The sequence below is a fragment of the Drosophila ananassae genome, chromosome 2R (assembly GCF_017639315.1).
Source record: "Drosophila ananassae strain 14024-0371.13 chromosome 2R, ASM1763931v2, whole genome shotgun sequence".
NCBI classification, from domain to species: Eukaryota; Metazoa; Arthropoda; class Insecta; order Diptera; family Drosophilidae; genus Drosophila; species Drosophila ananassae.
In genome coordinates, this window is record NC_057928.1 from 18,569,477 (window position 1) to 18,596,791 (window position 27,315).

A 27,315-nucleotide genomic window follows, 5' to 3' on the forward strand; every position below is an offset into this window, starting at 1 on the left:
AGGACTCCGTTTAATTTTATTTTTCATTTTATTGCCTCAAACTTTTGAACAAGAATTATTAGATTATTTGAACCTCTAACCTACTTACCGTCCGCGATTACGTTTTTCAAAGTGGCCTCAGCTTCCCACTTGAACTCCTTGTGGGCTATCGGCGATCTAAGGACCTTCCTGGCGCGGTAATCCTGGCACTTGCTCTCAAACACATAAGGCGGCATGGGCTGGTCGGAGCAGCACGCCACATGCATGGCAGTTCGCAGCTCCTCGGGATCCTCGGTAACGCTCATCGACTTGATGAAGTTGATGAGACGATCGTTGTCCTCGGTCAGCCGCTTCTTCTCCTCGAGCATCAGCAAGTTCTGGGCCTCGGCCATCGCCTGCCGGCGCCAAAAGTTTTTGAGATTCGTATTCAGCTCCACTAGTTCCTCCTCGGTCATGTCCACGTGGTCCTTGATGCTCAGGGTCTGAATCTTGAACTGATCGCTGACTGCCACATCCGTCTCGTCGAAGACTTCCCCACCCAGGATCACCTTTTCTGACTCGGTTTGCAGTTTCCGGCAGGTGATCGACAAAGCCAACAGGAGCTCTCCACTTTTCACATTTTTTTCCATTTGCTGGAGAAGGATTCTCTATAATTTCTTCCCTTTATCCCTAAAGTCTTACCTTAATCAGTTCATAGCACTCGCCCGTAAGGATGCGCAGTTTTTCGTGGGTTATTTGCCGGTCCATCTCCTGGTTCAACTCGATCTTCTTGCGCACATTGGTGAAGTACTGGAACTCCATCCGGAGATCATTCAGGGTGGAGTTGTTCTCCGCCTCCATGCGAAGGATGTCTCGCTGCAGGTCCGCCTGCATGTTGATGTACTTGGTCTCCTCGGCGTTCAGCTTACGCGACTCCTCCATGAAGGCCTCCTGCCTCTCGGTCAGCCAGCGGATCTTCTCGTACTTGTGGGCATCCAGCTCAGTGCTCCTTAGTGACTCCACAAAGTCGTTCAGCTGCTGCTGCATCTCGGTCATCCGGCGGACGACCTGGTCCCGGATTTTGAATCTATTCTCGATCTCCGTATTGACGCGATCGTCGCGCTGCTCCAGGTAGATGGTGTAGTCCTCCTTTAGCTGGTCCCTGGTGGTTATGTTGGTGGCGTGTATGATGTTCTCGGCGTTGATGTGCATGGCGTCGACCTCTTCGGTCCGACGACGCACCTCCTCATAGAAGTCCCTGAGCATTTCGTCGGCTTGCTGGGCGTACATGTTCCTCACCCCCTCCAGCATCACGTGGAAGCAGTCACGGATGTGGTCAATCAGCTCCACTGTCTTGCTATAGCAGCGGACGTGCTGATCCTGTGTCTGGGTCATGTCCTCCAGGAGCATCTGGATGTGATCGTCCTTGGCGACGATGTTCCGCTCGGAACGTTCGCCCCAAGCCACGATCTCCTCTTGAAGCTCCTTGATCTTGATCTCACGACACATCTCGTGCCACTCTTCAGTGCCGCGCTGCTCCATGCGCTTCCCCAGCTCCAGTTCCCGCATTAGAGCATCCTGAAAGAATGTGTTTGAGAATGTGGTTATAGAGGATGGTTCAAGTACTTTTACAAACCCGCATTATCAGACGCTTGTCGGCATTGGCAGCTTGAAGCTTGGCCTCCTTCTTGATCGCCTTCTTCTCCGCCTTGGTCAGCTTTGGTGGCTTCTTTTCCTCCTCTGCCTCCAACGCCTCCGCCAAATAGTCTCCCGAAATGCGGGTGAAGCGGGCCATAATATCATCTGCCATTTTTGCGTTTAAAACAACGAATTATTGAAAAATCTATAATGCAAGATTTGGTTCGGGAGTTTTTCAGATGAGCCGGTTGAATTTAAATTGTGTATGACTGTACTTTGAGTGAATCCCTGAACAAAGGACACTTTGTTGAGAGCTCTCTGTTCTCTGTCTCTGTCTGTAAATATATAATGCTAAATTTAAAAACAAAAAACTATATCATGAAACCCAACTGATTAGATCTGTTCTTGGCAGAGATTCCTGAAGGAACATTTAAACGCATGAAAAGTGCTGGAAAACGGTAAAGAAAGCTTAAATGCGTTTTATGACAGTGTTGGAAATCGATTTGAGAAAGTTTCAAAGTGTTTTAGTCGAGCGCCAAATACAGAGCGCCAAAAAATGTGAAAAAGCTGTCCGACTCTGCCCAGCATCTTGAGCTTTTCTCTAGGCCGTGATTTTCAAAACGATACGGTCTCTGTTACGGACTCAGTCGACGCTCAAAGCTAACTCCGTGCGGTTGTTCCTTGCTCCAGGACCACGAGACTCTCGCCGGGATTTGCGGGAGGCAATAGTATTCCACCCACTTGCCACTGAAGGCACGCCATCGTGTGTTTTGTGCGTTTTTTTTTTACCCGGCAGCGCCTTGTAAACAAAAATAACTCTGCTGGCAGCGGCAAGGGTGGCCCCGGTGGTTACAACCCCCAAATAGCCACAAAGGCAACTACAAAGCTCCGTGGCGGGATAGAAAAAGTGGCAAGGGCACTCCTGGCTGCTTGGCTGCTTCACTGCCTGGCTGCCTGGCTGCCAAGTTTTTTGGGGTTGCAGACGGTTGGCAAACAAGCTGTGAATGCGACTCCAAATGCCCATAAACATTCGGCGAAAATAAAACAGCAACATCAGTTGCAGTCGTATTTTGTATCTGGTAGATGCGAGTGCACTAGTATCTGTATCTGAGCGGTGAAAATGAGCGAATCGAACGGATATCAGAAGCTGCCCCCCGGCTGGGACTGCAAATATGATCAGACTACTGGCAATTGGTGAGCTTCCAGTGCATGAAACCAGAAATCCCATAAATATTTATATATTTTTATTCGAGTATATGTATATAGTATGTGTATGTTGTGTACAATGTATCTTATGCGTTTATTGTTTGTCCGCCCAGACTGTACTGAAACATTGAAGAGAAAGGCCGAGAGAAAGCAATTTGATGGGTTGCCCCGGGAGGCAGCTGATGAATTTGCGTGCCACGGGCTGCCTTGGACGCGGGAGTACGTGGGGGAGTGGTGGGCTGGTGGCTTAACCAGTAACAGATTACAACTGGGGGCTTTAAAATGCCAAGTGGGTGGCGGGAGTTCCATTAAATGTCGGTTTACGATGGCTGGTTTAATGGCAGCAAGAGGCTGAATGAAGCCAAAGGGAGTTGGCAGGTTGGGAGTTCATTTGCATAAAGTTTTCTTTTCGGACATCACCTGAAAACACCTGGAAATTAAGATAGAGATAATTTTAATTGAAAGGAGCTTATTAGCATACAAAGATGGTAATATTATTATACACATAATATTATCATAATTACATACCTATTTTATAACCTATTTATAAGATAACATAGTATAATTTATTTCCACAAACTTCTTAGAAAGAAAGTAAGATCTTTATATTCTCTAAAGTAAAGTTTCTATGAAGATTTAATTTATAAAGACTTGAAAGAAATCTACAAAGCGTGGGTGTTTTTTTTTTATTATTTTACGAAGTATATGTATGTATCTATAAAATTATTATAGAAATTGAACAGGTATTTCAGATAATTGTATGACTGTGATGGTGGAGATAGAAGAAATTACTTGCCAGTTTAAGAAACTGGTTTTCGACTTCAATCTAAGCTTTTTATTTGAATAAAAAATCTGTCAAAAATAAATTAAAGTTACAAATAAGATCTGCGAGATTAAACTCTTTCCTTAGACCGTTTGGGGCTTCTTAACCACTCCAATTGGCCCCGTTTCTGAGCAAATAAATTGTGTCACTTCCGCATCGTTGGATGCCAGCGGGGTCTCCAGCTTCCAGACATTTCACCTACTTTCCGCCCACCCCCACTCCCTGGTGCAATTAAGCAACAAGCCCCTCATAGACTGTCATACGTTAATTCAAGAGGGCACTCAGCCGGAGACGAAGAGACGTCTCTTCTCCAGACTGCCCCACTCCTCCTCCTCCGCAGGCTGCTGCTCCGAAATCAGAGCCAAGATGGCCCGTCGAATGGAGATGACGACTGTTGGCCCGCCTTTTGGCAGCTACTTGGCACGTGTCTCAGTTTAGGCGGATCCGCAGACTCACTCCTTACTCCTTACCCTTTACCTGGCCATGTCCCAGGGGGTTATCAACATGTGGCCGGAATCAACCACCACGAAAGATGGTAGCCGGCCGGATAGAAAAAACATCAACCCTTGGCCTAAATCGTGAAGCTTTCGATTGGCCCTGAGATGGAGACGGAGGAGGTCATTTGATGGCCTTTGATTCTCATTTGATTCTCGGCAAGCTCATCTTCCATTCTGCTTCCGTTCCAGCTATTACATAAACTATCTGACCAAGGCCATGCAGCTGGAGGATCCGCGCGGACGCAGTTACAGGCAGCTGCAGAACGAGCGCTGTTCCACGGAGTCGATAGCCTTGCAGGTAACCACCACACCACACCACCAGACCCACTCCCCACATCCCTATCACGACACCCATTATGCCTTGCATTTTATTGATTTTGCAACGCTTGCAACATGCCACTTTGCAGCAAATGGTCAGTCAGTCGCAGACGTCGCACAACAGCTCACCGTACCACCTGGGCTCCTCGGCTCACGTCCATCCCAGCAACAACTTGACGGCCATCCGGGCCTTCCAGGAGCGCAACCAGCAACCGACACTCCACAACATCTCCACCAGCCCCCTGCTGTCCGCCTCCTCCCGAGGACACTTGGTAAGTGCAATTTTAAGGATAATTGGGGTTGCCCCAATTACTTGTCTCCTTGGCGCTCGTTTTTTGTTGAGCAATATGGTTGGAAAAAGGAGTTTCTTCAACAAAAAGATGGGAAAACTTGTATTATAATAGTTTCTTTTTATTTTTTTTATAGGAAATGTCTTCGCCATTGCCCTTTCAGAGGGCTCGTCTGGGCCCGAATCTCTCGCGACGCTCCACCATCCAGGAGACGTCCTTCACCAACCAGGCCGAAACGGATGCCGTGGTCACTAAAATTCAGAACATGTTTCCCACCGCGGACGACAACCACATTCGTCTGTTGCTCAAGCGGTAAGTGTCTGACTTTGGAATCTCACCTGGCTTCCGTGCTAATACCGCTAATCCCCACTAATCTCTGTCTTCTCACACACGCTGCCTCTCGCCGCTTACTGCACCCGACTAACTGTATATCACTTTATCCACCCACTACGCTTACTAACCCCAACCTGCAGCTACTATAACCGCGAGGCCGTCGTCATCAGTGCACTGCAGGTGGAGAAGCATCCGGTGACCATGCCGGGTCCGTTTGTGACGCCTCCCGCCCAGCGTCACCTCTTTCACAGCAGCTCCGCCTTCTACATGACACCACCGGCGCGTCGTCCGGACACGGTGGCTAGTCGGTGCACCTCCCGCACGGCCAGCCCCCTGCCCGGCGGCCGCTTCGGTAGTCTCGTGAGCGTGCAGAGCGGTCCGGGGGCCCACCATCCGGGTGTCCTGCCCTCCGGATCGGCGGTGCCTCCGGCTCTGCACGGATCGCCGCAGTGGCGCAGCTCGCCCAGGCCGCACTCGTCACCCAAGATGAAACTAAGGTGCGCCGGGGTGTCTAGTTTGGAGATTTAATTTTTGTTTCTTTGCAACTTATGAGCTGGGAATGGCTTAATGGCTATACTAAGTCTGTTCCGTTTCATATTTTTGTTTATTTGTAAGCTCATCTTTATGTTCCAACTATTCTTCAGTAGAAAAATAGATTAAAACCATAATCCTTACCTCTCCTCAGATACATGAAAAACATATTCCCCAAAGCGGATGAAATGCTACTCCTGGATGTCCTGGCCAATGCGGATAACAACGTGCAGTACGCCTCGGAGAAGTTGATTTCCTTGGGCTACACCAAGCGGGAAATGCAACTGCCCCACAAACCCAACAATCGTCCGCCGGAGTTGGCCCAAGAGCAAGCTGGCGGGGATCAGGCCACCCAGCACATACCACTGCGACCAAAGGAATACACGGAGGAGGAGAAGGCCAAGAGTGAGTTGTACTGCTTAAGCCATAAATACTTAATAAAATGATGTATCTTTTAGTGCAAACTAGGCTCAAGGAGAAGTATCCACAAATTGCCGAGCGCATCATTCTGATGGCTCTGGAGTCGGTGAACTATGCCGAGGATCGGGCCACTCAGATCCTGCAGATCGTCCAGGACGAAGACGAACAGAGGGCCCAGAAACAACCCTCAGCCAATCCGAAGAGTCTGGAGCTATCCTCGACCACTGCTCCGGATCAGGTGGATGGAGTCGCCGGAGACAGGTACCTCAAATGTAGTCCCAATCCAAACCACTGCCACAATCAGCGCCCTGCTTTCCCACCCACCTATGTTTCGTCCGATGCTTTATCTGTTTGTTAATCGACTGCCTATATATTTTCTCTGTGAACTTTTGTTGCCGCCTCTCTGATCTCTGATCTCTGAAATCCCACGAACCAAACCACACTGCCACTGTCCACTTGCTTTGCGCCACACGATCATCATCCAGGCAAGCCTCATCCACATCTGCATCCAAACTGAAGCCACCGCACAAGCGCCACATACTGCCATCCATCAATGTCACCACACCGTCGACGGCCACCACCCAGATTATCCTGGACCAGCCGGAGCAAGAGGTGGGCGACGGAGACCCAGGTATCGAGGAGGAGCAGCAGCAGCAGCAGGAGCATCGTCACCTGTCATCCATATCGAGTGCATCCTCATCGCATTCATATGTCTCACCCGCACAGTCACCCTGCTACGAGCGCCTGACCACCAAGAGCATCCTGGCCAAGGGAATCCAGGGGCAGGGGCAGGGGCAGGTTCAGGCCAACCAGAACCACAACGACACTAACAGAAACTACAGCATCAGCGGCTACCTGCATGGCTCCTCGAATGCTAGCTCCTACTCCTCCTACTCCAGTTCAATGACGTCCTCATCGCTGGCCTCCAACTCCAACTCCTCATCCATAGCGAAGGCAATAATCGAAAGTCGCGCTCGCACCAAAACCGAATCGCTGAAGTATGCCCGTTACCGTTGTTAGCCCGTAACCGTTACCGTTTCGCTAAGTAGATCGTTTGGCATGAATCCGTATCCTTGAAGGATACCGCATGGAATGTAGACGGGAATTCACTCTCTGAGCACTTTTTATTCCCAGATTTGAGTTTTCTTTGGCATGCCTAAAGCTTAAACACTCTAATTCTAAAATATTATTCTAAATTGTAATGTCCTGTCTCATCCCAACAGGCACCGCCAGCACTCATCGAGCTTTGGCAACTCCCAGAACTCCGAATCCTCGGAGTTTCAATCCATCATCGAGAGAATGACCAGTTTGGGACCCAATTCGCAGCTAACCAAGGGAGCAGATGAAAACCTACTACTGTAAGAGGATCAGGATGTCTAAGCTATACAAGTACATTGATTCTTGTCTTTCAGAGCCGACTATGTAACCTGGAATGGACCCAATACCACGCTCCTCCAAAAGCAACCCACTCAGGGTCCAGACTCCAGCCTCCTGGGCGATCGCAGCTATAAGCCAGCCGGCAGGAACTCGGAACTGTGCAAAGGAGCCCAGGCCGGCTTGGCCAAAGGCAGCATCTATGCCCGGGGCAGCAACAAGAGTCCCAACATCAAATGCAACTAGGCGGGATAACTAAATGCTCCTTTTCCCCTAGAGTGCCAAAAAAAAGCAAAGAAATCTTAGTGACTAGAAAAGCACCCTCCAGAAACCAGACTTACCATTTGTATGTGTCGTGAAACGTATTTTGCTCTAGATATTTACCCTTAGACCCCGTAGATCTCCAGACTCCCAAAAACACATTCCATCCAAGCTCCAATTATTTTTTAATAACTCGTAAATAAACAGACTTTAAAAACTATCAAACTTAATTAGTTATTGGGGGAAATACAATAGGGGTATATTCAAAATATTTAAAATTATTAATATTTTTACGTCCTAATCGCATCTCCCCCCTAAAGCGCGGGTCTGACTATACTAAGGGGAACCATAGTACAAAAAACCCAGTCTAAATTAGCGGCTCTCTGGTCTACACTTCGTCCTCGTTGAGAAGCATATTTGGGATGCCATCGGTAATGGGGAATATCCTGCCAGTTTCTGGGCACTCCAGCTGACCTTCCAGCACATCGATTTCAAAGAGTAGGTGGTGCAGCTTCTGGAGGAGTAGCTCGTTCTCACCAATGTTCTCCGGTTGTGTAGGTGGGATGTCATCCGCAAGTTCCGCCTAATATCAACAATATGGGAGATAAATTTCTTGAGAGGATTGAGGGGGTATTTGGACACTTACCACCTGTGCAGCTCCATAAATAGCCGCCCAGTCCAGCTTGGGCAGCAATCGCTCTATGAATGTCGGATTAAACTCACTTTCCACCTCTTCCTTTTTATTTATCTGAAATAAATAAAATGTTCTTGAAACAATCAATATTTTCAAGATTTTCCTCTCACCGTTAGCTTCAAGGGGAATCCCACTTTAACACCTTTGATGGCCATGGAGGTTAGGAAGTTATAAGTGCTGAGCTTCATTTTGTGGCCTCTTAAATCCGCTTTAATTTGTTAAATTTAAATGTTTATAAAACAATATTTTTGCGGCAACACGTTGTGTTGAATCTTCCTCTTCTCCAATTTGCCATTCAAGCTGGTATGAAAAGTTGGTATCTATCGTATAAGTGGATGGTATATATCGTGTTATCGATAAATATCACGATATAAATATAAACAAGGAATATCGATACATATTTTACCCAAGAAAGCAGCCAACTGTAGCTATTTAAAAGTTTTTCCCCGTTTATATGTGCAATTGGACGTTAAAACGTTGTTAAATCTGTGACCGAGGGAGGAATAAACGCGTGAACCAACGATGGAGGACATTTTCCACTGGTGCCGCGAGGGAAACTCGATTCAAGTGCGCCTGTGGCTGGACGAAACGGAGCACGACAACAATCTGGGGTAAAATGATGGAAAACTACTTGTGGCAGGGTGGACTTGGTGGACACTTTCTAATTGGCTCGGGAGAGGCATGGAATTAGACTACCCCTGGGTGGCAATCCAGTCCTTTCCAGGAAGGGCTGTGCAGTCATCGCCAGTGATACGCCCCAGCATATTTGGTTCGAGTGGAGTGACGTCATGATTTATTCTTGTGTTGTGTAAACAGACGAATCTAAAATATATACACATGTATATTTCAACATATGTGTGCAAGTCAAGAGGCGTCTCGTATCGCGAGCATAAAACCTGCTGCCCACACAATCTTTACCTGTGCCTACCCTGGCTGGCCTGAGGGTAGTCCCATTTTGCCAAGAACCCATCAACTCTCCTCCTAAAAGTCTATTTCAACTTTATTGATATTCAAATTATGATCTCCATTTTAGGGACGACCATGGCTTCAGTCCACTGCACTGGGTGTCGAAGGAGGGTCATGTCAAGCTGGTGGAGACGCTGTTGCAGCGAGGAGCGAGGGTGAATGCCACCAACATGGGCGACGACATCCCACTGCACTTAGCCGCCGCCCACGGGCATCGAGATGTGGTGCAAATGGTAATTAAGCTTTGATTAGAACCAGGTTTTAAAATAACAAGCATTTCAATTTCAGCTAATAAAAGAACGAAGTGACGTGAACGCCATTAACGAGCATGGAAACACACCGCTGCACTATGCCTGCTTCTGGGGCTACGACATGATCTGCGAGGACCTCCTGAACGCCGGCGCCCTTGTGGGAATCGCCAACAAGGATGGGCATACGCCCATCGACAAAGCCAAGCCCAGCCTGGCCAAACGACTCCAGGATCTGGTGGAGAAGAGCGGCAAGGAGGTGAAGGTGATCAGTTTCAAAGAGCAGAGCTGGCAGGGCCTGAAAACCCGGTCCCGGGACGCTACCCTGTCGAGATTTAAGGGAATCAGCATGGGTGATTTGGACCTGCACACCAAGCTGTCTGTCACCTCGTCCGGAGAGACATGGCGAGGCCGTTGGCAAAAGAATGATGTGGTGGCCAAAATCTTGGCTGTCCGTCAGTGCACGCCACGAATTTCTAGAGATTTTAACGAGGAATTCCCCAAGATGCGCATCTTTTCGCATCCCAATATTTTGCCCATAATTGGAGCTTGCAATTCACCGCCAAACTTGGTGACCATTAGTCAGGTGAGTGGCTTCTTACATCTAGAAAATATGGATTTAGAATAACAGTTTTTGTCCTTGTAGTTCATGCCAAGATCATCGCTTTTTAATCTTCTACACGGAGCCACTGGCGTGGTGGTGGATGCCAGCCAAGCAATTAAGTTTGCCCTGGACATTGCCCGGGGAATGGCCTTCCTGCACTCCCTGGAAAGGATCATACCGACCTATCACTTGAACAGCCACCACGTGATGATCGACGACGATCTGACGGCGAGGATCAACATGGGCGATGCGAAGTTCTCCTTCCAGGAGAAAGGACGCATCTACCAGCCCGCCTGGATGTCGCCGGAGGCTCTGCAGCGGAAGCAGGCAGATCGCAACTGGGAGGCTTGCGACATGTGGAGCTTCGCTATACTCATCTGGGAGCTGACCACGCGCGAGGTGCCCTTCGCCGAATGGTCGCCCATGGAATGCGGCATGAAGATCGCCCTGGAGGGCCTTAGGGTCAAGATTCCTCCGGGCACCTCGTCCCATATGGCCAAGCTGATAGGAATCTGTATGAACGAGGACCCCGGCAAGCGGCCCAAGTTCGACATGGTGCTGCCAATCCTGGAGAAAATGAAGCGTTGAGGGCGGGGGAAGAAACAACGAACGCCAAGCCAAAATGTGCCTTGAAATACTTCGTTTTGCCAACTAATTGTAATTACTACTTTGTGTTACCTTTCTCTAACTGAGCCTAACCAAAACTCCGAACTCCAAATCCGAACCGAAACGGCAACTAAGAATTTATGTTTCTCTGTCTCACTGTTGTCTCTACTTATGATTTTTTCCGTCAACGTATTGTGCGGGTGCTCGATTCTGTCGTTAATGTTAAGTTGGATAACCGTTAGGATCGTATTTATACAGAAATATATTTGTTATACTAATTATTTAAAATGAAATTTTGTACCTTTCTGGTACACAACATGATGTATGAGCTTTTCCTGCCGAGTACCAGAAAATGGAGAGCTTTTTGGGAGGTGGTTGGGGGCGGGAGACCCGGCGGATGCAGCAGCGCAGCGCGAGCAAGACGTCCCTGACCTGGTTTCCATTTGAGGCACGCGATTTTGTGCAGCTCGCGTGGGCAGAGAATAAGTGGCAGGGCGCCGGCGTGGGAATATGGAGAGAGTACTCAGTGTTCAACTGTTTAAATAAATATTTCATAATTTGTTTAGATTATGTCACTTGGAAATTATATTTTATTTTAGGAACAATAATTTTAAATTTTTTGCTTTTCGAAAACCTTTTATTTTAATCCTTTCCCATAACTTTTATCGAAACTCTCTTCTGACCCGGCTCTCACCGGTTTCGCGACTCTCTGTTTATGTTTTTGCGGCAAGCTATTATTTGGGGCCTGTGTTGCGGCAAGCTTGCAACGAGCCATGTGATTGTTTTGCTGGCTCGCTCTTTCTTTAATGGTACGAGTACATCCTGCGGGGTCCTTTTTCTGCCACTGCTGTTTGCTGCCATTGCAGCTTTAAAAAACTTTTTTCCTTTTTTTTTTTTGCTGCACTTTGTTGTCGCCGTTGCCGTTGCCGTCGTCCTGTCGCTGTCGTCCTGTAGTCGTCGGCGCTTTTCGGGCCCAGAGGCTGGTCGCTCGTTCTCCGGCCAAATGGCAGTGGAGCAGTGCAGTGTCCAAAAGCCGATTTACAGTTTTCCATGCCCAGTTATGACGGCAACAGCATTTCCGCAACATTTAAGTCAAAAGGACTAAGGAAAAATAGTGTGAAATAGGATAAACATAGTGTGTGGTGTTTAAACAATAAACTATTAGGAAAATAAAAGGATAACTATTAAAATCGTAAGAGAGCTTTGGAGAATCGGAAGTGAAATCGAGTGAAAGTGAAGAAAAAAAAACTGATGGCATCTTTTAGGCGCAGCGCATAAAACAGATTTTCGTTCGCATTTCCATATTTGTTTCCTGTGTTTTGCTGAACAATTTTTAAGGCTTGGCTGTGCAGCTGCTTAAATGTATTTTAGTGACAGCTACCAGAAACGGCCAGCCCCTTGGAGGGCCGGCAATCCATGGAGTATTCAAACACCACGGGTTTGAATCATAATATCATCGTCAAGGAGGATCCGGAGCAGAATCATCATCAGCATCAGCAGTCAAGCAAAACCAGGTTAGTATTTATAAATAGTGCACTTATACCATTGCACACACTCCAACACACACTGGCACTCACATGCCCCATTTTATGACCACACCTGGGCCAAAAGAGGGTAACTTTTATGATGCTGCTTTCACTTTTGTTGTAGGTCTGTAGGTTTTATTTTTCATTTCAATTAACCATACAATTGCCCGGACAGGAGCAGAAAGGAAAAGGAGCAGGAGCAGGAGCAGGAGCAGGAGCAGGAGCTGGTGGCTCACATCAGGATGCGAACTTTTCATCAACGGCAGCAGCGGCGGTTACAGTTTGCCGCAGTTACTCCATCATTCATTTGGCTGACGAGTGAGCCACTAACCTACTTCCTTCGCACACAAAAGCCGCAGATGCTGCGAAGCTGCCGCAGATGTTGCTGCTACTGCTGTTGCCGGCATGCCACGCCCACACAATAGGCGGCTGGCAGGCAGGCAGGCAGGCGGCAGAGAGGCCTTAGGCGCTTCAGATGACGTTGGCGTTGATGAGTGAAAATGTGAAAATTGCATGGCATGGTAGATGGAAATGAACGACGACAGTGCATAACAAATGATGAGATTTGTTTCGCGTGCATCCCCCAGCCTTTCTCCCTTCCTCCTCCCTTTTTTTTTTGTTAGAAATTCCCAAACGATCGATGGTCGGCTGCATAAATCAAAAATTCCATTTTGCAGATTTCAGCACAAAAGGAGGCACACAGACACAAGCACACAGACACTGGCACAGACTGAAAGGATGGCTGGCTGGCTGGCAGGAAGAAAATGGAAATGAAAAAAGGCTCCTTGCCAAACTAAAATGCCACATGGGCAAATATTTCACTTGTGCTTTCGAGCGGCGCATTGAAAAGCGAAAATATTGTGACAATACAAGCAGCAACATCACTTGCAACAACAGCAACATCAGCTTGCAACAGCAGATTCAAGTGGAAGTGCTCTGTCTAAGGACTTTGTGAAGTGCATAACAACGTGGAAATATTCTAAAAGCAAACTACAAGCAGAAGGCAGTAAGATGCACTTGGAAAAAGGACTACAAAATATGCATTATTTTGGATATATTCTAACCTACAAGCCACTAAATAAGAGCACAGTCTTTGCTTTTTCAATAAAAACATAAAAAATCATGCTTTTAAAATTACAATTTTAAAAAATCAAAATGTTTTAAACAAAAACTATTATTTTTCAGTGTAGAAAACACATATAAAAGGCAACTATATGCAGTGACAGCAACAGCTACAGCATCAGCATCCTCGTATCCTGACGGGCCACAAAGCAACAAAAAAAGCATAAAAAAATATATAAGGAAAAGGGACATGAGAAAAGAAGCCGCAGGATGGGAAAAAATGTAAAAGGCGAAGACACATGCAAAGCATATATTGATTTTTATCCCTTTTCCCCTGCGAAAGTTACTTGGGTTTGACTTTGTATTTGATTGCCCTCAGGGCGTATGAGTAATGCAGCAGCTTCAGCCCGCTTAGATTGCTGGAAGCGGTGCGTATACTTGATTTATACGATTCCCTCTGGAAGGATTGTAAAGAAAGAGGCACTGCCATCAACTTCAGCTGCAAGTGCGATAAATCTCAAGATTTCCATAAAAACTAACCCAAGTTGGAACAACTTAAAGGCAACTTGAAAGACAAACATGAGAGAGCCTCTTAAATTTCAAGAACTGAAAAGAAACTATCCATCACTATCGATTCGGACTACCCACCCACCTGCTGGCGATGATGTTCAATAAATTCTGGGGGGAAATGGCCAATTACGAGGCAAAACGAGTTAAGAATTGCGCCAGGAGAGAGATGGCCGATACAGAAGCCCTCCCTCCGGCTTCGTCCGCCTGACCGCTTTCTCCCATATCTCTCTGGAAATAAATGGCCGTAGTCGCCTGCACTTAACATGAATGGCCATTTTTCCAATCAATTACATACGGGGGTGGCAGGGGATGGGGCTAAGAACTGAAAACGTGAAAGCCAAGAAAACAAAGGGGTTGGAGCCAGGGAGAGGGTCTTGGGAAACCTTAGCTAACTATTATTATTTGAATTTTTAAACCGTATTGCCATTTTCTGTGCAACAATTTTCTTTGGCATTGACATTGCAATGCCGTTGACGTGTTTCATCGACCTAATTGGCCAATACTTGCCCCGATTATAGCTAGATTATAAACCCATTAGTCTATAGCCCAAAAATATTAATATTATTGTTTATTTTCTCTTTCAGACTGTCTGTGATTGGTAGCTATTTCAAGATCGACTCACCGATCGGAGTGCAGCCTGTTGCAATCGCCTTGGGCAGCCAGCGTTGCCTCAATACGCCCCCGACCACGCCCAGCAGTCCCTTGCGGGAAGCGCCCCAGAGTCCCTCGGACGGACACATTTCATCCTTGAGCTCGCACTCCGGCTCAGGATGCAGTGACATCCTGTTGGGTAAGTCCTGATCCGGCTCCCCCTATTTATAGCTTCGCGGCCCGAAACAGATCATGACCTAGGAAGGGGCCAGAAAAATGCCAGCGAATGCCAACATTTTATTGAGGTTGCTGACATTCGCCGCCTGTTTCTATATTTTTTGCTGCCGTCTCCCACTCTGCGCTACTTTGGCTTAAGTTTACTTTGCATGCCACCAGCGCTGAGGGAAAAGTGTTGGCCAGAAATACCAGCCCGCCCTGCCACAATCTGTGCCACATTGCTGTCATGCACAGGGAGAAAAATGTTATTGAGGAGTTTGGCACGAAATCAATTTAGGTCTATGGCAGAATGGTAGTATATGATGTAATCAGACCCAGCACTCCTACTACTATAATACTAATTTTTACATTTTTTGAGAGTCAATGCCTTATGGTCCTTACATTTTAATAGTTTCTAAACTTCATCCATCATCTGGCTTTGTTTGCCGTTCTACTTAATTTTTGGCAATTGTTTGATTTTCGGTTATTCGCAAATTTTCCAGCCATTCCCTTCACATCAAGTGATAATTTCTAACGCTGACTCCGTCAGAGCTTGTTTACCAGAACCGCCGAGTGCTATCAAAGTCTCAGACCTCAACAACAATCGCAATGGCCACAAATTGTGGCGGCGGAGGAGGAATGTGGAAAGTAAACAAGAGATTCGCATTCAAATAACTAAAATCTAAAAAAGTAAACAGGAAGAAATAGTTATTAGCCTAGTTATTATTAATAATTGTTTTTAAACAGGAGATTTTGCATGGAACTACTGTTCTACTACTATACTGCGTTCTACTGCTATGTAGTATAGTACACTACTTTTCAACTACATATTCTACTGCTATTTAGTAAAAAGCTTCTATATTATTCTCTCTGTGTAGAAACTAAGCCTATCTATCGGTAGTGGCATAATAATAAGCAAATAAATAAAACTAAACGCATTTTGCGCCACTTTGTTGCTGCCCGCGCCTTGTTTCTGCTACTGTTGCAGTTGTTGTTCTGTGCCGTTAATGTTGTTGTTGGTCGGATTGTTGTTGCCGCCGCCTGAGATGTTGCCCATGACGTTGCCCACAAGTCATTGAACTTAGAGCGGCGTCGTCGCCGTAGACCGTCCAACAATAGCAAAATAAATAAAAAGCTAAAATCCGAAGAAGCCAAGGCAGCCAAGGCAGCCCCCTCCCCCTCCCCCTCCCCCTCCCACCCACTTTGTGATGATAAGTGAAATGCAGTAATAATAAGAATAGTGAGCGGGCAACTCTCACTCGAAGACACACACACACACACACAGATACCGATTACACAATCTTCGCGAGCGGCATTTTCATTTTTCTCTTCCTGGTTCGTCGTCATCGCGTGTCTCTGTATTTGTTTTTGCGAATCTCTTTCTTACAGAGTGTGCGTAACACACAAACACACACACACACACACAGGCACGTACTGAGATCAGGTTTTATCAGGGAATCGAACCCATACTGCTTTGAGGCTGGGTGGCGATGGGGGCGGCAGTGGGCGGCAGTGGGCCGGCCGCTTCGATTGCTCGTGTCGTTTCGCTTTCGTGGAGGATCGTGGATCCGATCGGGGGATATATCTTCGCCGTTTTCTTGTTATTTACAGTTTCTGGTTGCTTTCGCTGCTCCGTTGGAAAAAGCCCCAACTAGCTGCTGCGTCGCTTCAGTCGTCGGCGTCGCTGCCTTTTCTGATCGTTGACTTTTGTGGGATCCCTTTTGGGCTGGGCATTCGTCATGGAAATTGTGCAAGGCAACTGGACTGCGGAAAATGGGCGAAAATTATTGCATTTCTTGAAATTGGGGATTTGGGGGGCTATTTAATTGGTTTAATATTTGAAAATCATATACTTTCTTCTGTTGGGGTTAAAATTTTAAACTTACTATAAGGAATTATTAAATTTTTATTCATAAAATAATAAAATTATTACTTTAAGCTTGTTATTAAAAATTAAATTTTTAAAAATATTATACAAAACAAAGAATAAATAATTTCTCCATATATTTGTTTTGTTGCCAAAATGATTGTTGCCACTTTCCAACGCCTCGCTGTCACAACAACTTCACTAGTTGCAACATGCAACATTTCTCACTTCCGCATTGCAAAATTTTCTCTCCATCTTGGAGAGGCCCATATTGCTCTCTCTTTTTTTGTCGTTTCTTTGCGAAGGTTCTTTGATCCCCAACCAGCAGGCGCCCCCACTGCAGCCCCCCACCCGTTGGGGTAGGCCTCCTGCTCGCACACACTCTAACATTCTATCGGCCTCTCCCTCAAAGATAGTGCAAACTAAGTAACGGTTCGCCATCTCCCTCTCGGTCTTTCTCTCGCTCTTGGGGCCGGTGGGGCTCGGTGGGCTGTGGTGCACTGGTGTGTGTGAAATTGATCTTGAGTGGAGTGTGGCTCTGCACTTGGAACTGGCGTCGCTGCCTGCGTTGCAGTCGACTGAGCCGCTGGCTCTGCCGCAGCGGCAATAGAAATTGAAAATAGCAACCAGGAAAAGAGTTGTTGCAAATGGAAAAGTGCAACAGCAACAGCAACACTAACAACAACCAGCGGCAGCGAGAGTGGTTGTGTTGCTGCTTCTGCTGCTGCGACTTGTGGTGTTGCATGCAATTTATGTTGTTTTCCTGGCTCTGTTTGTTGCAGTTAGATTGTGAGTTGTTGTTGTAGGTTCTGTTGTTATTGCTGCAACTGGTGTGGTTGCTGATGTTTCTGGTGGAGATTAGAAAGACAGAAGCTCCCTCCTTCTCCTTGCCTTTCTCTCCTCCAGAGAAGACTTCGCCTCGTGCTGCGGCGGCGCTTCGCAGTTTTCCCCACTCCATTTTGGGGCCACACAGCCACATTCTATTTTCCTCCTGCTCTTTCCACACACACACACACACACATAGAGTGGTGTCCATGTGGCATACCCACACACTGGTAAGATTCTTGTTCTTCTGCGTCGCTGCCGCTGCCGTCTTGGAGTTTTCTGTGTTGTCGTAGGTTCGTTCTGTTCTGCAGTCTGCAGTCTGCAGTTTGGCTTGGGATTTCTGTTGCGCATTTGGAGCGCTTCGAAGTTGGCGCTTGGATCTCGGCAAGGCGAGAGTTTCGTACGCGCGATCGCCATTTCGCTTCTCAGTTTTTCCCAAAAATTTCCCCCAGACCGATATCAGAAATCGAAGCTCGGGTCGCGAGTGCCATCTAATACGAAATATCCATCGAATATATCGACCGGACTTGGAATACGGGCAAGAGCTTGGAAGAGCGAGGAACTACTTGACAAGAAACACGGAAGTGAATTCAAAGTTTATGCAATACATCGTAATTGTTAAGCCAGAGTGCAAGTGTTAAACGAAAAATTAGTTAAGGAGACAGGGAATATAGTTCTTCTATAGGAAATTCTTTAAAGAAATTCCAATACTATTTAATAAATGGGTTCTATAAATGTCCGCTTTTCCTTTAAGAAATGTTTCTTTAATTATTAAAATTAGTTCAGTAATTTTTATTCCCCAGATTTAGTTTTCTTAAATCTCTCTTACCATTTAAATCACAGCTATCACAGAGTAGAATCTTAAGACTTTCTCCCTAAAGACTGCATAGTATCAAGCTGAAAGGTCTCTGTTTGAATTCCCCATTAAGTGCCAAACGGATTAAATTAGAATTGCAAGGATTCCCCACAAAGATGCTGATCCGGCGCCACTACGGGTTGCCAACATCGATTTCCGCTCCCAGGACGATGATGGATGGACCGATCCGTCTTGCAACCGATCCGATCCGAGCAACATGGATGTATACCAATTAGAGCTGGAGGCACAGGCACAAATCCGCTCCAATCTTCTGGTCGAAAGCTGTGCGAAGCACGCGGTGGAGGAGCATCAGCTGCAAGTCAAGGAGCAGGACCACCTCATCAAGGACTTTGACGAGGGCAACCCGAGCGAGGGGGAGGACGACGAGGACGAGAACGACAGCGAGGACGAGGAGGAGGAGGAGGAGGAAGAGGAAGACGAGGACGAGGAAGGAGCAGAGGGGGAAGGACACATAGACGAGGACGAAGAGCCGGAGGAGGAAGGAGCATTGCTGGCAGGAGTCAATTTCAATGCAAATTCGGACTTTAATTTGCATTTCTTTGACACACCGGAGGACTCGTCCACACAAGGTGCCTACAGCGAGGCCAATAGCTTGGATTCCGACCAGGAAGAGCCAGACCTGCCCCAGCACAAGTTGCAACAGGCGCAGCAACAGCAACAGCACCAGCAGCAGCATCATCAGCGGGAGTTGCAGGATTGTTTGAGTGCCATTGAAGCAGATCCCCTGCAGTTGCTGCACTGCGACGATTTTTACACAGCCCCAGTGGAAAACGTAGCTGCCCCCCTTGCCCCAACGCAGCAGCAGCATCAGCAACAGCAACACACCCACCAGCAACATCAACAGGCCCAGCAGCAACAGCAACATCATCGTCAGCAGCAACAACATCACCCACAGGCCCAGCAACATCAGCAACTGAACTGCACGCTGAGCAATGGTGGAGGTGCTCTGTACACCATCAGCAGTGTGCATCAGTTTGGTCCGGCCAGTAACAACAACAGCTCCTCACCCACCTCCTCCTCCGCCTCCAGCGGCGCCCACGCCTCGCCGGATAGTGGTTGCTCCTCGGGTGCCTCGTCCGTCTCATCATCGGAGCATTTTGGCCGCTCAACAGCAGTTGTCAATGTCAGCGGCCAGGCTCATTCATCCTCGTCAGCGGTTACCAGCAGCAGCAGCAACAACAACAACAACAATAGCAACAGCAACATCAGCAATTGCAACTCCAACCCCGCAGCAACATCTTCATCTGTTGCGCATCTGAACAAAGGTAAGTATGTGCAACTAGCGGAGACTCCACTCTTCCGGACCATTGTTGTCGCAGTTCGAAAATTATGTTCAATAAATTTGCATTCATTGCATAACAGCAGCAGCAGCAGCAACTACCAGTGCAACTGCAACTGCAACGGCAATAGCTGCAAATGTAACTAGCAATTGAAAGCCTGAAGACTGCAAGTTTCTTCTCCTTTTGAGGAAACTATTAAAGCGCAGCATGAAAAATGTGAAAATGAATATAATTCCCTGTTATTGGCCCATGTGCCTGTTGTTGTTGTTGTTGGATTTTTCATTTTATTTTCCTTCTTCACTCTGAGGAAATTGCTTTTCATGTTGCAGTCTGTCAATGCTGCAATGCCATGGCGATTGGGGCAATTGAAAGCCATGCAACAACGAATGTTTTCATTTTCATAAATCGCCTTGAATGGCTTTCGGCTGTTTTCAGAGGTGTATGCACTGAGAGAAAAATTACTAAAGTTGGTAATAGGTTTTAAGAGAGATTTCTTACTTCTTCTAAAACTTTTGAGTAGTTAGTAGTGTAGTTTCTTTCTTTCAGTGTATTTTTGTAATAAAATCTGAGAGTACTGACTCGAGAAATGCCTGAGAAATTTAATTTAAAAAGCACTTCTCTAAACTACCCTGGATTATCCTTGCTGGATTAACTTTTATAATTAAACGTCCTGCCATCTAGGATCACAAAGTTGCCACTAATGGTTGCAAGCTCCTCACCCTCACCCTCAGAGGTCGCTGGGAGGAAGTAATGTCTGCCATTTTGAAGTCAATCAGTTGCCCAGATAAATGCAAGAAATGCAAAAGAAAAATGTCGTGGAAAATATGAAGTCTTTGTCGTCTATCGTCTGACAACGCGGAAATGCCAAGCACTTTTCCACTGTCCCGCTCCGGTCTACCTCGCCCCCTCATCCCTCCTCGTCGTGGGGCAAACAATGGCATTTCAAATTGTCAACTTACAAAAGCCAACCAAATGATTTGCATTTGAACGCAGCGCGAAAATGAAAAGCAGGCACTTGAATTTCCTTTTGGTTTTCCATTCCTGCCCCCCCTCCCAGCGGCGACGACATTTTCCAGACAACGTTGTTGTTGCTGCCACAACAGCAGCAGCAGCAGCAACCGATGGTGAAAATTCAATTTGCAATTGCACAAGCGCGTAACGCTTCACCCCACTCCTTTTCACCCAGCCCCTGCCTCCCCCGACAGCCAGGCAGCCGGGCAGGCACCCTGCGTCTGTCTGTTTGTCGGCGCGTGCAAGTTGCACATTAATTTCATTTTGTTTCGCATTTTAGAGGTGTGGCAACTCCAATTGCTGGCAGCGCACTGATAAAAAATAGGTACTAGATATCAATCAATTTAAAATCTGAAGTTTATAATTATTTTTTATCATTTAACGAATCATTTAAGAAGGAAGATTGAATTTCTTTGAAACTATGTTTCTTTTGGGTAAACAATTTTATAAACCTAAACTTTTTTAAAAACTTGTATTATTCTTTATTTTTTACAACATTTTCATAGTTGATTTGATTTTTGAGTTTTTATACCAAAAAAGAAACATGGCTCAGAAGCCATACTTTTAATATTTTGTTTATTAGAACATAGAAGTTAGTAAACCTGAAAGATTATTATTTATATTATTATATATACCAGGAATAAATTTTAAATCAATTTATTATTAATTACTTTAAATAAACACACATAAATATCAAACAAACCCCTAACTATAATAGACTTTTCCCGCCGTGTTCCCGTCGCAGTTCAAACTCCGCGCTTAGTTCATTTGCCTCTTCCTCTTGCATTAGAAAAGCAAAAATAAAAAACTAAAAAATAAAAATAAACATAAAATAAAGGCAGGCAAGAAATAAAGTCAAATTGAATTCGAAATGAAATGCCAAGAAGCAAACATAGCTGTCTGGCTCCAGTTTTTCTGCCTTTTTGCCAGCCTTTTCTTTTTTTCCATGTTTTTTTTTTAATTTGCAATGCAAATTTTTTTGGGCTCTCGCAGTGAAAATGGTGCGGCTGCAGTTTTTCCTCGTGACTGGTAGAAGTAGCAGCAACAACAACAACAACCCAAGCATCAGACGTCTTGGCTTGTAATACGGTTTTGTAGGCGGTGGCGTATACGTGATTTTTTTTGGCATTTCTTCTTATCGCACATCGGCAGCGTTAGCGCTGAAGTTGAACGTACTTTGTGGGCCTGGGGGCATGGCATGTGTTGCATTTGACTTTGATTGCTCATAGCCAGGCCCCAATTTATTGGGCTTAATCATCTCGAGCATAATTAAGCAGCGCATTTGTCAGCAATTTCATTTTCATTTTCATTCTCCCCTCAAAAATACATTTTTAATTTAGCTTGCGTCATTTGTCGATTGATTGTTGCCTCGAGTGGCAAGTGTGGCAAGTATGGCAAGTGTGACAAGCGGGAGATTTCGAGTGGGTGATACAGCCCGGTGACAGCAAACTCATTTGGCAAATTGCAATTGCTGCACATGCGGCGTATGAGCAATGTGGCACGGCGTTGCATAACCCACTTGCCGGACAACTTTCCAAAACGAAGGAAATGTAAACGAAACAAATGCATTTTTCCCTTGCAGAGCAACAGCAGCAACAGCCACAGCAGACCACGCAGCAGCAACAGCAGCAGCAGTCGCAGCAACATCAACAATTGCAACACCCGCAGCAGCAATCGTTTGGCCTATCTGACTCCAGCAACAACAACTCCAGTAGCAATAGTAACAGCAACAGCAGCAACAACAACGGTGTCTCCTCGAAGTCTTTTGTGCCCTGCAAAGTTTGTGGCGACAAGGCATCGGGCTACCATTATGGTGTAACCTCCTGCGAGGGTTGTAAGGTGAGTTTTTCTTGAAACTTCCATTTCCAATGTACATATTGTAACCTCTTGCCTAGCTTTATCCAGCTACTGCATAATGTACTAGGTACTCGCAACGGGACTCTTATTAATGGGGAGCTCTGTCGGGAGATGGGGTGGGTTTTTTGCTAATACCAGTACATAAGGTTACTTTAAGATTAATCAAAGAGTCCCTACTGTAGCTAACTGTCCACTCGATCATGGAGAAGCAAAAATCAAAAAGAAAAAAATTACCTCAGAACACTCGGGTTCATTGACCCCGAGAAGATAAACGGAATGATTGTATAATTGCAGGTGGGAGGAAGAAAACAAAAAAAAAGGAGGAAGTGTATGTGCCGACACAGCTGTTAAACGTCGGACACTGTTTCTTTACCCACCCTACCTTGGTCTTTAGAACTTTATTTTTTTAAGACCGCAATTATTACACCTACTCACATTCCCAGGTCACAGAAATAATAATTATTCACTCATAATTTGATGGTAAATTACTATATATTAAAAAAAAATCATAATTTTTCTTCATTGCTTAAATTGTAGTTTTACCAATTATAGGCGAATATTCTATATATATAATTCAAAATACTCATTATAAAAAAATAAAATTCAACAACAATGCATAAACGTTAGATTTTAGACCGAGCTAAGAACGGGGCGATCAACAAAATCAAAACAAACCAGCCTTGCGGTATGTCAGCTTATCTGCTGGGCAGATATGTAGGGGTTCATATGATTATTCCTAAATGCACGGCAACATAGCAGTTGATTTTACTCTTAGAATTGAATTGATTTTACTCTTTAAATGGAATTGATTTTTTTTCTCTTTATAATTTTAAGTTTTACGCTTTAGCATATTGATCTTTTAGATTTGCATTGATTTTACTCTTTATAATTTTTTTTTTTCTTTTTATTTATTATTTTTTTCTTTATTTAACTTTTCAAAATTTCAACTAAAAATCTCTTAAGAATTTTAACCCCGCTTAAAATTTTCTTTGTTTGTAGATATTGGTTTTTAGTTGGTTTTCACTCACCCCATTTTTTGGGATCCTCGATGAAGGCCTTCATTTTGGAGTCGGGTATCTGATGCTGTTTAGTTTCAATAGAGGTTAAAGTTCTTACAACTAAGTTACAAATAAAGCCATATGCTGCAAGCCATTCCTTAATTACAATATTTTTTTTTTTGTTTTTCTGCTATCTAACTTCACATTTCAATGGTTGGGCTATTTTTACTTATAATAGGTTTACAATTAGACTTAGGTATTTAATTTATTACTTTATTATTATTCTAATTTTTATCGATGTGACTTCATTTTATTTTTTTGTTGTTTTAAATTCATCAGTAGTTCTTTTTTTTTTTTTTTGCAACTTTATCAACTTTTAGCAATCTGTATGATGCAGATTTAATCGTAACAGAATTACTTAAGCTATTCGAAGACCTTTTTTATTTGCTGGGCCCTCCGAAGATATATATGTATATATACGTATACCTGTACGATATTAGAAATCGCACTGGACTGTTTTACAATATATATATGTAGATTCTTTACATTTTTACTAATAATTGGCGGAGACCTGGGGTCTTGATGGGTGGAGTGGGTGAACCGGCACTGATCCAGGTGTGGGGACAGGTGTTGAGATTGGAGCGGTCGTTTATATTATTTTTATTGTTTTGTTGTTTTTGTATTATTATTCGGCCTCAGAAATCGCCTTATTCAAGGCTAGGGTTTTCCGCGATTTAATTTATTCACTTTATTGGCTTCTATAGCCTCCGATGGTGATATACTTCACAGATTTTAATTGTTTGTTTTTTTTCTTTTTTTTTTTTTTAAATGTGTGGGTGATCACTTGCACGTGATTCACTAGGTATGTATGTATATGTACATAAGTATTGATTAGCTTGACAGCTCCAAAGCAAAAGAATTAGGCCACTGCTTAGTAAGCAGCTGCAGACTAATGTCAAGGTATGTACGAATACATAGGATGCAAATTAGAATGAATACAAAAAAAATTGCTACCCCTATCGATAAAAGTGGAGAGTTTCGTTAAGATTAGACGTTATTCTAATCTAATTTTTTTGAAACTCGAATGGGCAGCACAGGTGACCATTACAATATTTCGAAGATTATAGTATATTACTTTAATTTAGATGAAAACACATTATAATAATGGTACTTTTTCAGGGTTTCTTTCGTCGCAGCATCCAGAAGCAGATAGAGTACCGGTGCCTGAGAGACGGCAAGTGCCTCGTCATCCGGCTGAACCGCAATCGGTGCCAGTACTGCCGCTTCAAGAAATGCCTTTCCGCTGGCATGAGCCGCGACTGTGAGTACCAAAAAAAAATCTATCCAACCTAGCAGTATGATTAAGCCAATTCGCAAATGCCAAGTTAAGCCAACCTGGCCAACTAACTGGGCCCAAAGTGAAGGGGAGGCTGCACCTTTCGGCTTGGCCCCTTGATAACTTTATTAGCCGCGAAACCGCTGGCAGATTTCTGCCAAAAGATCGCAGATTGTGTCAGTTAGTTGTCCCGGGAAATTGGCAACTCTGAGATATGCTTTTCTAAATGGTATAATTTACTTTACACTAAGAATAAAGCTAGAAAGCGCTTTGTTCATTTTAAACTTGTGTATTTTATTGAAACATTTATTTAACAATAATTACTATTCAAATTTAATAATGAGAACTATAAGTTTAAGCCAAAATATTTCAGAATTTCATAACAAACTGTATGTTCTGCAAACTAGAAATATAAAATATATTTATTAATGAATGTATTTGATAAGAATTGTATGTTATGTTATAATCATAGCTTGCAAATAACTGTTAACCGTTTTTTTGCTTACGCTCTGTTTGCGAGAGCAACCGAAACAAAGCATGCCGTTTCGGTTTCTCTCTGAGCAGCAGGCTTTGTTTTGTTTTGTTTCGGTTTTCTGTTGAAGGAATTACGATGAGCAAATCGTGAAACTCTCATCTACCGAACATCGCTCAATGAGAGATTTGAGTTTCACTCGCACTGAGAGACTCAGTAAAAGACCGATTGACTAAAAAAGTCAGCGCAAAAAGTCTTTTCAATAATTTGTTTTCGTTTCGCTGCACAGTGGTGCATGGTAAATGAAATTTGACGAAAAAACTTATTAAAATTTTAAACGTGAATTTTCCAATTTCCAACTAATATATTGATTATTTTAATTAAAAAATGAATAGTTTCCTTTTAAATTCATTTATTTTGAGTTAAGCTTAAAAACTAAACTTTGTTGTCCGTTTTGTTAAATATAAAAAATTGATGCACTTTTTTAGTAAGTTCTCGTCCCATTTTCAATAAATTTGATGAATCACTGTTTACACGAGAGATTTACAAAGCAAATTGACAAGTTGAGCCCACTAAACTTCACATACACACATACATGCACAAAAAACTTTTTGAATCGTCGAACGCAAGCAAACGGTCCTAGAAAGAGCAGACCAAACGAAAACAGAAAAAAGTGTGCTTTGACTGAGCGCGAGCAAAATTTGTTTACGAGCAACTCAATCGGTTGCTCTCAGACTTTTTGCTCAAAGTCTCAGTGACAAACACTTATTTTGAGACCGCTCGAATCGGTTAACAGTTATTTGCAAGCTATGGTTATAATTTCTAGAGCTAGTTCTTGTAGAACTGCTTCATTTGTCCACTAGCACTACTACGTGCTTGCTGAATACGGCAATAATATCTGCAATTGGTACATCCTTCATTTGATATGAAGTGATGTCCATTGCAGAAACCATCGCAACATCGTTTGGCTGAAATAATAAAAAAAATTATAAATTTAAAAAAAAAATTTAAAATTAAAATGTTACTCACCTTTAACAAAATTTACAAAATAAAAATTTTCTAATTCTCTCCTCTTAATCTAAATCTGAATCTGAAATTGTTGAAAATAATTAATTATTATTTTTAATTAATTTGTAAATAAAACTTACCGGAATGGTTACGGCCAAGACCAATTAAATTAACATTTTGGCTATATGGCACCGGATATTGCGGCATGGGGCGGGATCCTCCGTTCTGACTTGCGGTATTCGACCTTCGCACCATTGCTTTCCATTTGTTTCTGAGAAGCAATTGTTCCCCAATGGGAATATAACGGGTCCCCATGCCCTCGCAAAATCGGTGATGGGAGCCAATGCTAACTTTGCTGGCGAATGGGCACCACAAGCATTGTTTTATTTTTGGGTCGTCAACGCAACTTCTTATGTGCTCCAAATACTTCGCCCTCGACAGTTTGAGGTAGCAGTGTTGGCATTGGTAAAGTTTTGTGGTCCAGCGCCGACCGCTGCCGTCCACATGGGAGTGTGGCACCCAGTCAACAATTGAACTTCTTCTTCTTTGTTGATCTTGTTCTTGCCACCATTGTTGCATTTGTCCCCACCGTTGTCGCTGATACAGCAGATCTCTAGGTCGCCGCTCCAGCTCTTCAGCAGGTCGCCGATCGAGCCCTTCAACAGGTCGCCGATCCAGCTCGCCAGCAGGTCGCAGAGCTTCACGTCGCCGATCCAGCTCGCCAGCAGGTCGCAGAGCTTCACGTCGCTGATCCAGCTCGCCAGCAGGTCGCAGAGCTTCACGTCGCCGATCCAGCTCGCCAGCAGGTCGCAGAGCTTCACGTCGCTGATCCAGCTCGCTAGCAGGTCGCAGAGCTTCACGTCGCCGATCCAGCTCGCCAGCAGGTCGCCGCTGTTCTTGCCGCCGTTGTTCCCGTTCCTGCCGCCGTTCTTGCGGCCGTTGTTGGTGGTGGTGGTGGTGTTGGAAGGGCGAGCCTTGGGCACATGGACGTGGCACATGGTAAGGGCAGTATCGCGCCGGTGCACAATGGCAACATGGAGCATCAGGTGCTC

General features: G+C 44.8%; 5 protein-coding genes across 10 annotated transcripts in view; 3 read left to right on the forward strand and 2 right to left on the reverse strand.

The window, feature by feature from the left end:
* Positions 1-9: 9 nt before the first annotated feature.
* On the reverse strand, positions 10-1,911 carry LOC6493055. The gene is made up of 3 exons (XM_001956924.4): positions 1,595-1,911; positions 661-1,536; positions 10-611 (listed from the first exon to the last, which is right to left on the reverse strand). The coding sequence occupies exons 1-3, from the start codon at positions 1,766-1,768 to the stop codon at positions 81-83; spliced, it is 1,581 nt and encodes a 526-aa protein (XP_001956960.1). The 5' UTR covers positions 1,769-1,911; the 3' UTR covers positions 10-80.
* A 310-nt stretch (positions 1,912-2,221) lies between these two features.
* Positions 2,222-7,869, forward strand: LOC6506934. Of its 4 annotated transcripts, XM_001956923.4 has the most exons (10): positions 2,222-2,790; positions 4,312-4,420; positions 4,530-4,712; positions 4,867-5,042; positions 5,204-5,560; positions 5,749-5,999; positions 6,053-6,275; positions 6,500-7,012; positions 7,238-7,372; positions 7,427-7,869. In XM_001956923.4, the coding sequence occupies exons 1-10, from the start codon at positions 2,717-2,719 to the stop codon at positions 7,632-7,634; spliced, it is 2,229 nt and encodes a 742-aa protein (XP_001956959.1). In that variant the 5' UTR covers positions 2,222-2,716; the 3' UTR covers positions 7,635-7,869. The 4 variants fall into 4 exon arrangements, with proteins under 4 accessions (XP_001956959.1, XP_014764976.1, XP_014764975.1 ...); XM_014909490.3 differs by lacking the exon at positions 5,204-5,560 and having other exon boundaries at positions 2,223-2,790; XM_014909489.3 differs by lacking the exon at positions 6,500-7,012 and having other exon boundaries at positions 2,224-2,790.
* LOC6493054 (multifunctional methyltransferase subunit TRM112-like protein) lies at positions 7,816-8,659 on the reverse strand. Its single transcript, XM_001956922.4, has 3 exons — positions 8,454-8,659; positions 8,296-8,397; positions 7,816-8,232 (listed from the first exon to the last, which is right to left on the reverse strand). Exons 1-3 carry the CDS (start codon positions 8,529-8,531, stop codon positions 8,038-8,040), a joined length of 375 nt encoding a protein of 124 aa, XP_001956958.1. The 5' UTR covers positions 8,532-8,659; the 3' UTR covers positions 7,816-8,037.
* Positions 8,660-8,704: 45 nt separating this feature from the next.
* Positions 8,705-11,088, forward strand: LOC6506935 (integrin-linked protein kinase). Its single transcript, XM_001956921.4, has 4 exons — positions 8,705-8,954; positions 9,377-9,542; positions 9,598-10,143; positions 10,204-11,088. The coding sequence occupies exons 1-4, from the start codon at positions 8,866-8,868 to the stop codon at positions 10,747-10,749; spliced, it is 1,347 nt and encodes a 448-aa protein (XP_001956957.1). The 5' UTR covers positions 8,705-8,865; the 3' UTR covers positions 10,750-11,088.
* A 321-nt stretch (positions 11,089-11,409) lies between these two features.
* Positions 11,410-27,315, forward strand: part of LOC6506936 (ecdysone-induced protein 78C) — a 49,157-nt gene continuing 33,251 nt past the window's right edge. Inside the window, exons 1-5 of one of the 3 annotated variants that reach the window (XM_044714981.1) lie at positions 11,410-11,576; positions 11,722-12,281; positions 14,510-14,715; positions 22,175-22,431; positions 24,627-24,768. In XM_044714981.1, the coding sequence (XP_044570916.1) occupies positions 12,184-12,281; positions 14,510-14,715; positions 22,175-22,431; positions 24,627-24,768 (703 nt within the window). In that variant the 5' untranslated portion in view covers positions 11,410-11,576; positions 11,722-12,183. Of the gene's footprint in view, positions 11,577-11,718; positions 12,282-14,509; positions 14,716-17,734; positions 19,567-22,174; positions 22,432-24,626; positions 24,769-27,315 lie in introns of those variants that run through there. The other 2 variants (XM_032454934.2, XM_044714980.1) reach the window with 2 other exon arrangements.

Coding starts and splice junctions, on each gene's coding strand:
- LOC6493055 (XM_001956924.4), bottom strand. CDS start 1,768: ATGGCAGATGATATTATGGCCCGCTTCACCCGCATTTCGGGAGACTAT. Junction 1,537..1,594: donor ACAAGCGTCTGATAATGCGG/GTTTGTAAAAGT, acceptor ACATTCTTTCAG/GATGCTCTAATGCGGGAACT. Junction 612..660: donor AGTGCTATGAACTGATTAAG/GTAAGACTTTAG, acceptor ATCCTTCTCCAG/CAAATGGAAAAAAATGTGAA.
- LOC6506934 (XM_001956923.4), top strand. CDS start 2,717: ATGAGCGAATCGAACGGATATCAGAAGCTGCCCCCCGGCTGGGACTGC. Junction 5,043..5,203: donor ATTCGTCTGTTGCTCAAGCG/GTAAGTGTCTGA, acceptor CCCAACCTGCAG/CTACTATAACCGCGAGGCCG. Junction 6,276..6,499: donor GATGGAGTCGCCGGAGACAG/GTACCTCAAATG, acceptor ATCATCATCCAG/GCAAGCCTCATCCACATCTG.
- LOC6493054 (XM_001956922.4), bottom strand. CDS start 8,531: ATGAAGCTCAGCACTTATAACTTCCTAACCTCCATGGCCATCAAAGGT. Junction 8,398..8,453: donor GATTCCCCTTGAAGCTAACG/GTGAGAGGAAAA, acceptor TATTTATTTCAG/ATAAATAAAAAGGAAGAGGT. Junction 8,233..8,295: donor TTTATGGAGCTGCACAGGTG/GTAAGTGTCCAA, acceptor TGTTGATATTAG/GCGGAACTTGCGGATGACAT.
- LOC6506935 (XM_001956921.4), top strand. CDS start 8,866: ATGGAGGACATTTTCCACTGGTGCCGCGAGGGAAACTCGATTCAAGTG. Junction 9,543..9,597: donor ATCGAGATGTGGTGCAAATG/GTAATTAAGCTT, acceptor TTTCAATTTCAG/CTAATAAAAGAACGAAGTGA. Junction 10,144..10,203: donor ACTTGGTGACCATTAGTCAG/GTGAGTGGCTTC, acceptor TTGTCCTTGTAG/TTCATGCCAAGATCATCGCT.